This window comes from Leopardus geoffroyi, chromosome B1, assembly GCF_018350155.1.
Source record: "Leopardus geoffroyi isolate Oge1 chromosome B1, O.geoffroyi_Oge1_pat1.0, whole genome shotgun sequence".
Lineage (NCBI taxonomy): Eukaryota > Metazoa > Chordata > Mammalia > Carnivora > Felidae > Leopardus > Leopardus geoffroyi.
Window position 1 is genome coordinate 35,294,046 of NC_059327.1, and position 13,988 is coordinate 35,308,033.

Here is a 13,988-nt window from a genome sequence, read left to right on the forward strand (position 1 = left end):
CTTGCTTCGGTGACAGAGTGGGCCTGGACTGTGGTCCAAGGATGTGTGCAGAGCTTTACCACCCTACCCACCCCGTCCCCTCAGTCCGCATCCTTCTCCCCAGCCTGGGGCCAGAACAGCCTCTTACTCCCTGGTTGTCTCCCTCCCACCCTATACACACTGACAGAGACAGCAGTACCCCACTCCTCCTATTAAATGTGCACACACAGAAAACCAAATGCAGGGCAATATGTATTTTAAGAGCACATCTCACAGTTACAATTACTTCATCAAAAGAGGTCTTGTCAGGGGTCTCCAATAAGAATTGCCTGATGGCTTTCTAGGATGTGTATAGTCTTTGTAAAAACCCTTATGGATTATTGCCTGAGTTTATTCTTAGTGTTCCAAAACAACTATAAACAAACCACAGACAGAGAAAAAAATCGAGAGCCCAGTGGAAGAAAGAACTACTTCTTGGCTTGTGATTGCCAGAGTCAGAACACTTTTGAGTTATTCCTTAACTGTAATTGATGCTACCATCACGGAATCCCACCTACTGCCAGGGTCAAAGATTGCTGTTATACAGGGTGGATAGTCTCTGTTAACTTCCTTCCTTCATGTAAAACAAACCGTGAGTGGGGGCACCTGGGTGGCTTATTTGCTAAGCATCCAACTCTTGATTTCTGCTTAGGTCATGATCTCACAGTTAGTTCATGAGATTAAGCCCCACGTCAAGCTCTATGCTGACAGGGCAGAGCCTGCTTGGGATTCTCTCTCTCCTCCCTCTCAAAAATTGTTTAAATAAACATTACAAAAATTCTAGGTTGAAAATAAATAAAAATAAACCATGATGGGTTCCTGGCTGGGCCCGGTCAGTAGAGAATGAAACTCCTGATCTTGAGGATGTGAGTTCAAGTTCCACGTTGGGTGTGGAGCTTACTCAATTACAAAACAAAAAAACAACCACGAATGGGTATCTGGCAAGAAGGTGCTGTGATGTTGGTAAGAAAAATGATTTTTTTGACCAGCAGTTCTAAACATACTTAGCCAAAGGCCGATAAGGACCTATGAATCTTTTCCAACCACTAATATTTTTTTGCTATAAATGGAATGTTAATCCATTTTATTCCCGAAGGATGAAAGGGATTCACTTCTGCTGGTATTTGAACCTATCATTCTTCATAAGTTTAGGTATTTCACACTAAAGCATTAAGAATAAAAAAAAAAATCTTAAAAAAAAAAGAATAAAAAAATCTTTAAAACAGATGAGCATTGGGGGATCTGGCTGGCTGGAGCATATGACTCTTGATCTCGGGATTGTAGGCTTGAGCCCCATGTTGGGTGTAGAGATTACTTAAAAACGCTTTGTCCACATTTGGTGTCTCTATTATTTCTTAAAGGGGGCTTTGCTCAGATCACATCTCAGCATCACCGCATGATAAAGAGTGTGCTTCTAGAAGCAAGGCAATAGAAAAGCATTTACCTTCCACCAAAAATGTCCCAAATGGCCTAGCTGGTTAAGAACATTACAAAGAATGGTCTAATATCTAACTTTTAACCTCCTGAAGGACTTGTTTACTCTGCTTAGCTCTGTTCCACCTGGGTCACAAATTCATCTCTCAAACTTGTTTCTAAATGAAGGAGGACCAGGGGTACCTGGTTGGCTCAGTTGTTAACAGCAACTCTTGATCTTGGGGTCATGAGTTTGAGCCCCACATTGGGCATGGATATTACTTTTAAAAGTAAAAGCTTAAAAATGTTAAGGAAAAAAAAGGAGGGGGGACCTGGGTGGCTCAGCCGGTTAAGCATCTGACTTCGGCTCAGGTCCTAATCTCGCAGTTCACGAGTTCGAGCCCCACGTAGGACTCTGTGCTGATAGCTCAGAGCCTGGAGCCTGCTTCTGATTCTGTGTCTCCCTCTTTCTCTACCCCTCTCCTGCTTGTGTGATCTGCCTCTCTCAAAAATAAATTAAAACATTAAAAAAAATTAAGAAAAAAAAATGAGTAATAAGAAGACATAAGCAAAACCAACACCAAAGATAGAAAAACACCAATGGAATAGCTGCTGGTGGAAAAAGATTGTTTTCACAGACCTTTGAGACGTTTCTTTTTTTTTTTTTCCCATTCATTCCTCCTATGTGGCAGGTGCTGAAATCACAAGAAACCAGATATAGCCTCCACCCAGTAGGAACTTGGTGTCTGGAGACAGATTACAGCGCAAGCCCACTGACTGGGATATGTACAGGGAGGCACCAATGCCAACCCAGGAAAGCTTTCCACAGGAGGCATACAAGCTGAAGAGTGGAGTGAATGTCATTTTGAAGAACTCTGGCAGATGGCAGCCCCATAGAGTAGCTGGTTAATGCAACTTAGAAGACCAGCATGAGCTACATAATTTTTGAGTTTTAAATAATGGAAGGGTTGAGCAATAGGCATTTGGGATTTTCTAGTGTGGTAATAAGGTCACATCAATTCTTATACCTTACTGCTCATTTTTGTTGTGGAAGAAAAACAACAGCCCTGGCCCTATGACTAAACTGGAGAACAGGTTTAAACTTTTAGGTCCCATGACAGGATTTTTCCCTGTTAAGACATACAGGAGGTGTGGTCTAAATGAACCAAGCACACTCTATGAGCTTCAAATCGTAGAATTACACATGGGGAAACAGCATTGACAGAAAGTTCTTCTTAGGAAACACAACAGTTCTTCTATCATGCAACAGCAGTCAAGTCATAGGCTCCATAGAAGATAAATTAAAAATTATTTTTTAAGATTTTAAGTAATCTCTACATCCAACATGGGGCTCAGACCTACAACCCCAGATCAAGAGTTGCATACTCTATCGACTGAGCCAGCCAGGTACCCCGCCTAAATCATTTTAAAGTGAGCAGGTTATACCTAAGGTTCCTCCTAAAATCTCCCCTTCAAATGTAAGGCGGGGCAGTAAAACAAAGCTTTAGAAATCAGTGAGACACCATCGCCACCTTGTGTCCCTCAGCCTCCATTACACCCACATTCCTTTAAAAAATCACACTTGGGATTCAGCAGTATAGAATATAGCTTTATTTATAGAATCTTACAAATAAAACATTTACAGTCCACATAAGTTATTTTCTTTTCTAATTTATCTCATAACACCTGAGTTATTTAAAAAAATACTGTGATGGAACTGCAGAACTGTAAAAGGAAATATGAATAAAAACCTCACCTCTCTTTTGCAAAAATCAGACAGCTTTTAGTCTTTTAAGCAGATTTCCACAATACTACCATCTCTTTGGAAGAGGACTTACCAAAAACAAGTCTTAGGATACCCAAACAGAGATGCATTCTCTTTTAAACCCAGGGTGAAGGACCAAACGAGGGAAAGCCCCAAGCTGACACTAGACACAAAAGACACTGAACACCTCAGGGGGCAAGGACAGAAGGCAACCCGCACTCCAGGGCAAGTGTAAGAAGCAGCACAACCCTGCTCCTGGGTCACTGCTCCTGCATGGGACATGTGCTTTCCTTGCTGATGTTAGGAGCTGGTCATCTGGGGAAAGACGCTGAAGAGGACAATGCCGGGGGCAAACAAGACCTCACAACTTGCTACTCCTCAGACTTCTAATATGTACAAATGCTTAAAACAGCAAATCTAACACTTAAAAGTCAAAAAGGAATCGCCACAAACTTCTACACCTGAGGCAACTCTGCTGCCAATGGCAACATTTGCTCGCTTGTACTAGCTTGTACTATCCGAGCGCCTCCACCCCCGAGCTCCAGCCAGCACCGGCCTCTGGGCCAACTACAGTTTAAAGAGAATTTCCCTTTGAGGCAGCGGTCTATAAAAGGAAAGTTCTTAAGTTAATATGGATGTGCACGAAAAGGGAAAGCACCCTATTACTTCGTGTTTTATTTTTTAATTTGTTAAAGATTACATTTTCAAGCTCTTCTCCTAAAACTAGAAACCCACTAACTCTAACTTAGTATTTTACTCCAAGAATAACGGTATTTGTTAGGAATGGCAGATCTACAGGGAATGCTAAAATTATACATTTCATCTATCAATGTGAATTAGGGAAAGAAAAATCTTGTAAAGTCTTAAAGTTTGAGTGTTATTTGCTACTAGCTCCTGAAAGCAATGTCAGACACTGAGGAAAATAAAACAGAAGACAAAGAACCGTTTTAAAACAGTAACAACAATAATAAAAAGAATGATAATATAAAAGTTAGATTCCAACATTCAAGGAATTGGTTCTTTGGTAAAATTGGACCATTAATCCTATCAGGAGTCAGTCCTGATATTTACTCTAGAATCTTGAGAACTCAAGTTTTCCTTCTTCTTCTTCAGCCCATTCTCAAATCTATCAAAGTCAACAGCAAGAGAAGGAGACAAACTTATAAAGCATCACCAGCAATTTTCCCACGCATACTCTTTTTCAAGACTATTCCTGGTTTGAGGGCCATTTCCCAAGAAGAAAAAAAAAACAAAATAGATGCTGCTTTTAATTACTGTATAGTGGAAAGTCTTCCTGTGTAAGAACAGAAAAACTCACAGGTGTTGGCCACGACCAGCACTCGTCAATCATGCACAAAAATCAGTCAGTGAACACAGCCCCTGGGCTGCAACTGTGGGCACCACTAAGAAAGGCTTCTGGAGAGACTGGCTCCCCAAAGTGGCTAAAGAATCTCACATTATCAATATGATAATAATAAATCAATTCACCTAGTGAACCTGGAGATGAGCTCCCCTTGAAGCCAGAGTTCTGAGGAGAGGGCTCCACAGTGCCTGAGGCTGGCCTACAGTCTCTCGGACAAGTCTAAAAATCCATCTTCTGAAGAGGGTTAGAGCAATTAATATTCAATTCGGTACAGGACCCGCCCTTTCTTGTTCGGGGTGAGGAAGGAAGGGGAACCCAGGCCATGCCGCTAATACGTACTCTCAGCGTCATCAGGAAGCCCCTATTCTGCAAGCATCTGCAGTGCCCCACCCAAGTTCTGGACCTTCCATCTCAGAATTCTATTGCTCATACTTTTATTTATGTAATTAGCAGATCCTAAATTGTGCCCACACCAATTCCATTGCTGATCACCTCTGTCTAAGAAGCCCATAAGCTGCACTCCATAAGTGCACAAGTAAACTTGCCACTTTGCAGCGGAAGTTTTGACCGGGGGAGGGACATTTGTGCAGTCTCCCCTCTAATAGAAGATTGTAAATGTGCTCCAAATGTGCTTCTAGGGAGGCAGCTAAAGTTGCTCGGAAGATGGGAGAGGGGAAGGGGAGGTGGAAATGACAATGAAACCAATGGATTTCTTGCAGGTCTCCATTCTCCACCTTCCATTCTGTCAGTGTCATTGTGAAAGAAGGGGACGTCCAGGCAACAGAACCTGCACAGCAGCTCACCAGCAGCGAGCCCTAGCTCACCCATACAGCCGTGAAGCGCCAGCTGCAGCCACAAAATCAACATCGCAGCCCAGTGGGAACAAGTGACTGCCACAACAGGACACACACTGTCAGTTCTCCTTGTCCCCCCCCCCCCCCCCAACTTCGGGATCATCCTTGCCTCCTCTTGCCCTACACATGTGTTCTAACTTTCAGGTCTTTTTGAGAAAACAGGCAACTGAACAGACCTTGAAAAAATAGGAGGGATTCTTGTCTCCTGTACCTTTTCTGTAAAAACAGGTGAATTTATTCCAAAATGGGTCATCTTGAGGTCTAGGACACACATTTAGATTCACAGGCCCTTAAACTACAGATTCACCTCCTGGTATTTCTAACCAAGTCATGAGCACTGGCTATATTTTTGCATTGTAGGGCAAGGATTAAAAAATTTCTCAGTGCTGGTTCAAAGAGAAAGAGGCCAGGGTAACCAGGGAAAAAAGTTAGGCTTGTCTGCTAAGTAAGCTGCATTCAGGTTCCAGGGTCACTCTGAGAAAGGGGGAGGAAAGGCAGAGAGGCACTATCTAGAGACTGGTTACCAGGGCAGCTTATTCCTAGGATTGAGCATGTTTAAAAACAGCTGACATCTGAATGCGGGAATACAGTCCGTGTCACAGTTTTTAATACAATTGCCTCTTCTGAGGTGCGTCGTGGTTGCCGAGTCCTTGGGCCAGGGATTGGGCAGCCAAGGGGCAACTTCCAATCCCAGAGGCTCCTGGCAGGGCCCTACCCAATCTGGATCTGCCCTGAATACATAGTGAGGACCAGCATGATGGTGAAACCAGTCAGGAGGCCCAGGTTCTGGATGACAAAGGGGATCAAGATGCTGCCATTTCTTTCATCCTCCTGGCAGACCTCATTCATCTCAGGGAACTGAGAAAGAGGAGAAAAACAAGAGAGCTGCAGTTTTTCTCAACCTGGTACGTCCAGGACGACTCAGCAAGAGAGAGATAGTATACCGAATCATCGTTATGATACGTATCCTAAAAATATTTGTTAGAACATTAACACAACAATTGCCATATTATAACTTAATATATGTTATCTACCATTATATAATATACAATTATTATATAGAGACTATGTAGTTAAGATATATGACTATTAGCAGCAATAGCCTTCACAGCGTTTGCCCACGGTGGCTACCAGTACTTTTCAACTATTGAGGTAAAACAGTATTATACGTGCATGTAGCCCTGGAAAGGTTTAGATGCTGGCTAAAAAATTACTGCTTTGATAAAAATAAATTTTTTTGCTGTGGACTTTAAAAACATTTGAGAAGGTCTTTTTGTTACCAAAATGCTGCTGCCACCTCTTTGGGAAATTGAGCAACTGTGGAAGGAACCAGAGCTTGGGGCTGTAACGCTCCTAGGACTCAAGGGCCCCGCTGCTGGCCAGAAGGCAGGGGACAGAGAGCAGACCTTCTCATTCAAGCAATCCAGAAAAATGTCTTAACCGTGGGGGGGTGGGGAGCTCCCCATAAGAGAGGAGAGAATCTAAAATGCTTCCAGGGAGTGAGAATGGGTCATGGTGGTCAGCACTCTTATCACTGCAACAAAAGTATTATTTTCGAGGGACATGGAAAATAATTCATGCAAAATATGACCTCAAAGAACAGGTCATGCCAACAAACAAGAAGTCAACCTCGTTATGCGAAATATAATGAATAATGAAATACCAACCAGGTATTTCATTAGCCAACTCAAAGCCACTTAAAGGGGCTACACCAAACATCAGCGGGTACCGTTATAATGCATGCTTTTAGGCACCACTGACACTGGCAACACTCATTAAGAAGTGTTGAGTTGGGTTCAAGCATCTTCTTTAATAACATATGCTGGTAAGTTTTTTTGTCCTTTAAAAGCTAATGTCCTCCAAATGAGTGTGCTTCAATCCTGAGGCAAAGTAATGAAATGTTTTTCATCTTATCAAGAAAATAACGGACTATTTTAAGTTTTTATTCTACTCTTATATGCTGGACCACATTTATACACAGCATGAGGTAAGTCAGGTTCTTTACAAATGGTATTTTGATAGATACTGTATTATGTCTGTGCCATATGTGTGCCCACTCTTTTAAGGACAATGTTATATTCATTTGGATAAAATGTGATGTGACAACTGATTTAAATAAAATACTTGCTTCACTTAAAAAAATAAATAAAATCTAATGTCCTCTTAAAAAGCATTGAACTATATGCCTTAAATGGGTGACCTGTGTGGTATATGAATGATTCCTCAATAAGCTATTATGAACAAACTAACTCATGTCCTCTTAGCTGCCTCCCCTCCAAAGAATAACCTAGTGCAATTCTGCCTACATGGCATGAACTATGGAAGACTTACCATATCAGCCAGAGCAATATACAAAAACATTCCTCCAGCCAGTGCAAAGATCCAGTTGGCAGAGAAGTGGCTGCCAGCCAGGATGCCAAAGGCCAGACCCACGTAACAGCAGCAGGCAGAAAGGAAGTTGAAGAAGAGAGCCTGCTGGATACTCATCCCAGCATTCAGCAGGATGACAAAGTCTCCTAAGGCGGGATAACAAGAGGCAACGGGTGTGGAAGAGTTACACCAGGTCACAGACAGAGAGCACAGTGAGGACAGACTGCTTGAACTATACATAACATCTGGGTGAAAATCAAGACAGCCTCAGACCTGAGAGCGCAGGGACAAGTCTAAGGCACCCCTCCTCTTCACCTCTTCACATCTAGGAGTGGTCTCCATTTGCAAAACTTAGCCGCATACTTTCAGCCTAGAGGCTGAAAATAATGCACAGGATTTTCAACATAGCCAACCAACTAGCAGTTGCTAGCAATTGCTCTTTTGCTTGATGGTGAAGTAGAAGTTTTTTCCTCACAACTATACTGAATGATGTTTTTAGGAAACAAAATGGAGACTGAGAGAAGTTAAGTAATTTGCCCAACGTTACAAGCCAGTAAATTGGCAAAGGTAGAACTTGACCTTGAGTCCCTGAGCCTCCAAAGTCTAGGTCTTTTATTTTATTTTATTTAAAAAAAAATTTTTTTTTAATTAACGTTTATTTATTTTTGAGACAGAGAGAGACAGAGCATGAACGGCGGAGGGGCAGAGAGGGAGGGAGACACAGAATCGGAAGCAGGCTCCAGGCTCTGAGCCATCAGCCCAGAGCCCGACGCGGGGCTCGAACTCACGGACCTCGAGATCGTGACCTGAGCTGAAGTCGGACACTTAACCGACTGAGCCACCCAGGCGCCCCACTCTAGGTCTTTTATACTCTTGCTCTGCTAAAACTAACCCCCTAACTCCAGGTTCATCTACTTCTTCCACCCACCAGACCTCTAACAGACATCTCAGCCTCTGGAAGACTAATAGGATGAGGGGTGCCTGGGTGGCTCAGTCAGTTAAGCGCCCCTCTTCGGCTCAGGTCATGATCTCATGGTTCATGAGTTCAAGCCCCACGTCAGGCTCTGTGCTGACAGCTCAGAGCCTGGAGCCTGCTTTGAATTCTGTCTCTCTCTCTGTCCCTTCTTCGCTCACACTCTGTCTCTCTCAAAAATAAATGAAAAATCTATGAGGTAAGTATTATTATTAACCCCATTATAGAGGTGAGGAAATAGCACAGGATATGGACTGGGAAGGGAAACAAACATCCCAATAAAAATCTTCATCATTTTCAATGATCAATTTTCTTTTTTTTTTTTTTCTTTTTTTTTTTTTCAACGTTTATTTATTTTTGGGACAGAGAGAGACAGAGCATGAATGGGGGAGGGGCAGAGAGAGAGGGAGACACAGAATCGGAAACAGGCTCCAGGCTCTGAGCCATCAGCCCAGAGCCTGACGCGGGGCTCGAACTCACGGACCGCGAGATCGTGACCTGGCTGAAGTCGGACGCTTAACCGACTGCGCCATCCAGGCGCCCCAGTGATCAATTTTCAATTATGAATTCAACTGGTAAGAATTGGTGGTTAGATTTTACCACAGAGAATGTGTTAAGCAGTTACAACAAGCATTCTGAAGTTGGGGGCGGGGGCAGTGGGACACATGAAGGGTGCTGCAGGGGACGCCAGCAGTGCAGGCACACTCACCTAGCTCATGTGGGAACTCCTCGCACAGGATGGCTACCGAGGTACTGATGCCTTGGAAAACAGACACGGTGAAGGAGGCACCAATAGCCAGGCCATCGATGAAATTGTGGAGGCCGTCACTCAGGGTGATCATCCAGGCCAGAGTGCCAATATCAGAGTAGCGGACACCTTTCAGCCAGTAACAGGCACTCTGGGAAGCCTGCAGGTCCTACAATAAAGCCCATCCCCACGGCCCCAGGTCAAAGGATGAATGATGGACCTTCAAGGTAGGCCCGAATCATCAAGGCCATTACTGGTTAAAGGCCAACAGCAGATGGCCCACTGACCTGGACAGAGAGTGAGCCCACGATGACCTTCTCGTCCATCATGGGGGCCTTCCCATCCAGCTCACTGCTGCAGTGCTGAGGAATCATATGGTCCAGATCCCCGTTCTGCAGCTTCTCGGTCACCCCCTCCTCCTGGTCCTTCTTGGAAGGAAGCGTCTCAGAGGCATAATGGCTATGTCCATGATGATGCTGGAGGAACCATGGGGAAGGGTCAGCATGACACTCACCAAAACCACAAAGCTTCTTGAGCACTGGTAGGTGCTCCCAGCACTGGGAAGACCTCATTCCCACCATCAGAGAAAACATAAGCAGGCAATGCACACAGAAACCAAGGGAAAGCTGTTATAGAAAGCTGAACTAAGGTGAATGTAAGGGCTTAGTGTAGGACAGAGATCAAAACAGTGACCTCATGGCCATCACTTGGTCCAACGAGGTGGTATTGCTAGTGAGGTTTAGAGCTCCTCCGTTGCACTGGATAATGTTATTCCATTTGGCAACTGATCACTGTGTGCCAGGCACCCAAAGATACCTTTTTGGAACTATACCGCAACAATCATTCCTCTGTTCTCTGCAGTGGTACTTCCTATGTAATGACTATGTACCAAGCCCCTCCTTCACCTCCTAAAGTACAAAAGGTATATTAAAAAAATAATCTAGAATAAAATGAGGGGATACACCACTGCCTAGCAAAAGGCACACAGGGCCAGATCGGGCTTCTGGTCTGTCCTCAGCCTTTGCTAATATCCTTGTGAGGGGAGATGGGAGATCTATTCCTGAAATCTGTCGGTTATAATCCACTCTTGGGGGAAGAGGGGGGACAGCAGGTAAGCTCACTGCATTGGTGACACCACTACCAAGACATACAGACATTTCTCAGATGGATGCTTTCCCTACAAGCACTTTTCCCTTTACTAACAATTAGGCCTCACCTCATTTTTCTGTTTAAGAAGCATCTTCAAGATCTTCTCTGTGAAAAAGAAAAGATAAAAGCCCCCAAACACCACCGCAGACTTGGAGACATAATAATCTTCCAGAGGGTTGAAACCAAAAGCCTGTGGACCCAGGAAAACAAAATGAGTTTAAGAAAATAAAAAAATCTCCACGGGTCCCCTCTCATCTCTTAACCACTTCCTTGATTCTAGGAAAGGAAAGAGACGCACTCATTGTGATAGCTCTGCCGCCTTACCCCTTCCTGCCCTTCCAGCAAAATTGAGCCCTTGACTGTCCTTCATGCCATATCACCAGGGCCTGTTAGGTTCTCTCTAGCTCATTTTCTGATGCAAAAGATCAGTCCCCTTTAGAATTATACTCCCAAGAACAGCCTTGGATATGGTTTTCTACTTTTAATTAGGACTCTGTCTTCATTTTTCCTTTGCTACAAGGGCAGAACCTGCCTGCAAATTCCATACTTAAGGAGACACTTATGTTTATTTCCATTCCTTATCTAATGTTCCCAGCTGATCTGCCTGTAAACACAAAGAGAGATGGTGTAATTATACTTTCTAAAATGGGAAATCCATTCCCCAGTTAAATAGTAAGAATTGTGGCATCTTCCTGACTGCAGACCTTCCAGTGACCACAAAGCCAAAAAAGCAGACTGTGTCACTGCACATGTCAATTTTGGGGTTTTTGTTTTGGGTTATTTCTGGAAACTTCACTTATCAAGGGGGGCAAAGAAGAATCCATTGGGAAAACCACTGGAGTAGGAATCAGGAGAATCCCATTCTCAGTGATATTCCTGACTTGTGGTGGGGCCTTGGGTAACTGTCCAGTGACTTGCTCCCTCCATTTTCTGACAGGAAGCAAGCCTTTCAAATAAACCAGCCTTCTCATGAATAGGTCAAAGATAAAAGTGACCATAAGTACCAGGAACGCTGGGCTGCTTAAAAGATGTTTTTCCTTTCTGTTTTAAAGGGACAAAATCCATCTCTACTCGCTTGTGTAGTTTTCTAAGAGACATAAAGGTCAAGTTCTAGTATGTCAAGAAACAACACACACAGGCCCAATTTCCAGGAGAGGCAAATCATCTTAAGGAAGAGTGGAGTGAAAACTGTCCACTGACAGTTCTCTGCAGGAAGCCATGAAGAATGGCAGAGTACAAAAGCATGGCTTTAGCAGTTCTAACACCTGGCCTCTAGGATACGTTTTCTTGTTCTCTATTAAATGGGTAAAACCCTACTTCTCTAGACATCAGCTGATCTAAGAAGTCAACTAGGAAAACACAAACCCACATCATGGAAAACATAAGGTACTATCAGAATGTGGCATCGTCTCTGTGCTTCAACTCTGGCTCGGCCCAGGCCTGTCAGACCACCTACAAGGAGACACCTCCTGCATATACTCATTAGCAGGTCTACTGCAGAGATTACACCAAATCAGATGAAGCTTCTCCAAGGCTGCCTGCCAAACATTACAAAGACTAAGCTCCTCCTGTTCTGTGGAGATTTTCCCACTAACCTTGGCAAAGGTGCCATCAATGTATGTGAAACCAGGCCATTTTATTTAGATTACCTTTGTCCCAAAACAACCTACTGCGGAGAACGGATCGTTTTATTGAGATCTAGGGATTCTGTCGGTTTTTCTGTGTGTGTGCCTGCAGCCTCAAATCGGGAGCCATCAAGTGATCTAACTGCACTACATCTTTTCACCCAGCAGTCAGAGAGCATGAACCAGGCACCAGGCACTTTACAAATACTAACTCATGTAGCCCTCACAATGCCAACGTGGGATCAGTCCTATCATTTCCCCCATTTTGCATATGAGGAAACATAAGCACAGAGAAGTTCAATGACTTGCCCAAGGTCACAGAACTTGTAGAAGGGTAGAGCTGGGATTCCTACCCAGCTCCCAAACCTATGCTATGCTGCCCCCTAACTCATGAGTCAATCTCAACTTCACTTTCCACAAGGAAGGGACCTCCTTCCTATGCCTTGTATAGAAGTGGAGGGTGCTCCCGCTATGCCCCGCGGTCCCCCCCAGAGATTGGCATGCTCCTGTGTGAGAAAGCCCTGGCTTGCCATACCTCGGGGATGAGCTGGAAGAGGGCGTTGGAGTAGAGGGTTCCAATCGCCAGAGCTATGAAGTAGAGCAGCAGCCTCTTGTAAAAAGTCTTCTTCATGAAGGGCACCACGCTGGCCCCCATGAGGGAGCAGAGGGAGATGACGGTCACACAGAGGAGACCGTATCCCCACACTGCCGTTGGGGGAGAGCCAGCCCCACCCAGGACAGGGAGAAGGGCAAACGCCCCATTTCACAGCGACCACCATTTAGGGGAAACATGGGGTGGAAAGGACGGGGGGGCAACAAGGAAGGTTTTGGTGGATATTAACAAGGAAACAAAAAAGGAAAAATCAGAGAGACAAGTAGGGAGGGAGAGAGAAATAGAAAATTTGTTAGTGATTCAAGTCTGATGAAATTTCCTTCAATCAGTTCAGAAGAAATGAAGAGGAATTCAAGGTGGCCTTGGAACCCGTGGCTCCCACCCCAGCTGCTGCCTTTGGTGGCCCAAGTGACACCTGGAGGTGCACCTGCCAGCTGGTGTGGCTGCAGGGCGGGGCACTGCCTCCTCACACAGCTGAGGTGTGCTCAGGCCTATCCACAGGCTGCCCATGGCAGACTTTGGACTCAGAGGGCTCTCTTCAACAGGAAACAAGATCAAGGAGACAAAGAGAGCTCATTGTGCTGGCTGCCATGTTTGCTTTTCACATCTGGCTTATACCATATAGGCACACGCACTTCCACCTGGACTTTGTTTTATCTTGCAAAACCAGACCAAGTCAGACGTGCAGGGCAGATGGATGGAGAACCAGTAAAACCCAATGCCCGTATAACTTAGTTTCTTAACTTCTCAGGTTTGTTTGTCTCAAGTTTGTTTCCATTTGCTCCGAGAGAACTCCAGCATGGAGGACAGAGTTCCAAGATCACCTTGTCACAAAAAAGATCTCCTCTATCATTTCCCAGTGTCACACACTCCAGGTAGGACAAAACTGAGCCAGGATGAGGCACTCCCCTGGGAGCCCCAGGGGCGGAGCATGTACAATTATTGTTTTCCATTTAATAAGCAACAAGGCATTTCATTTTGAATCTTTAAAAAATTAATAAGTTCAGTTTCTGGAGCTGAAAAAAAAAATAAATAAAAGCCCAAGATGAGGTCTCCCCTGGAAGCACTTGTTAGATTCATGTGGAGTTTTGAGATAA

General features: G+C 44.3%; 1 protein-coding gene across 3 annotated transcripts in view; it reads right to left on the reverse strand.

The window, feature by feature from the left end:
- Nucleotides 1–3,019: 3,019 nt before the first annotated feature.
- SLC39A14 (solute carrier family 39 member 14) overlaps nucleotides 3,020–13,988 on the reverse strand; it is a 46,329-nt gene continuing 35,360 nt past the window's right edge. For 2 of the 3 annotated variants that reach the window (XM_045457546.1, XM_045457551.1), the window contains exons 4-9: nucleotides 12,814–12,983; nucleotides 10,721–10,843; nucleotides 9,792–9,980; nucleotides 9,466–9,673; nucleotides 7,745–7,929; nucleotides 3,020–6,271 (exon numbers count right to left, since the gene is read on the reverse strand). In XM_045457546.1, coding sequence (XP_045313502.1) covers nucleotides 6,125–6,271; nucleotides 7,745–7,929; nucleotides 9,466–9,673; nucleotides 9,792–9,980; nucleotides 10,721–10,843; nucleotides 12,814–12,983 — 1,022 coding nt within the window. In that variant the 3' untranslated portion in view covers nucleotides 3,020–6,124. The remainder of the gene's footprint in view (nucleotides 6,272–7,744; nucleotides 7,930–9,465; nucleotides 9,674–9,791; nucleotides 9,981–10,720; nucleotides 10,844–12,813; nucleotides 12,984–13,988) is intronic. The other variant, XM_045457535.1, reaches the window with a different exon arrangement.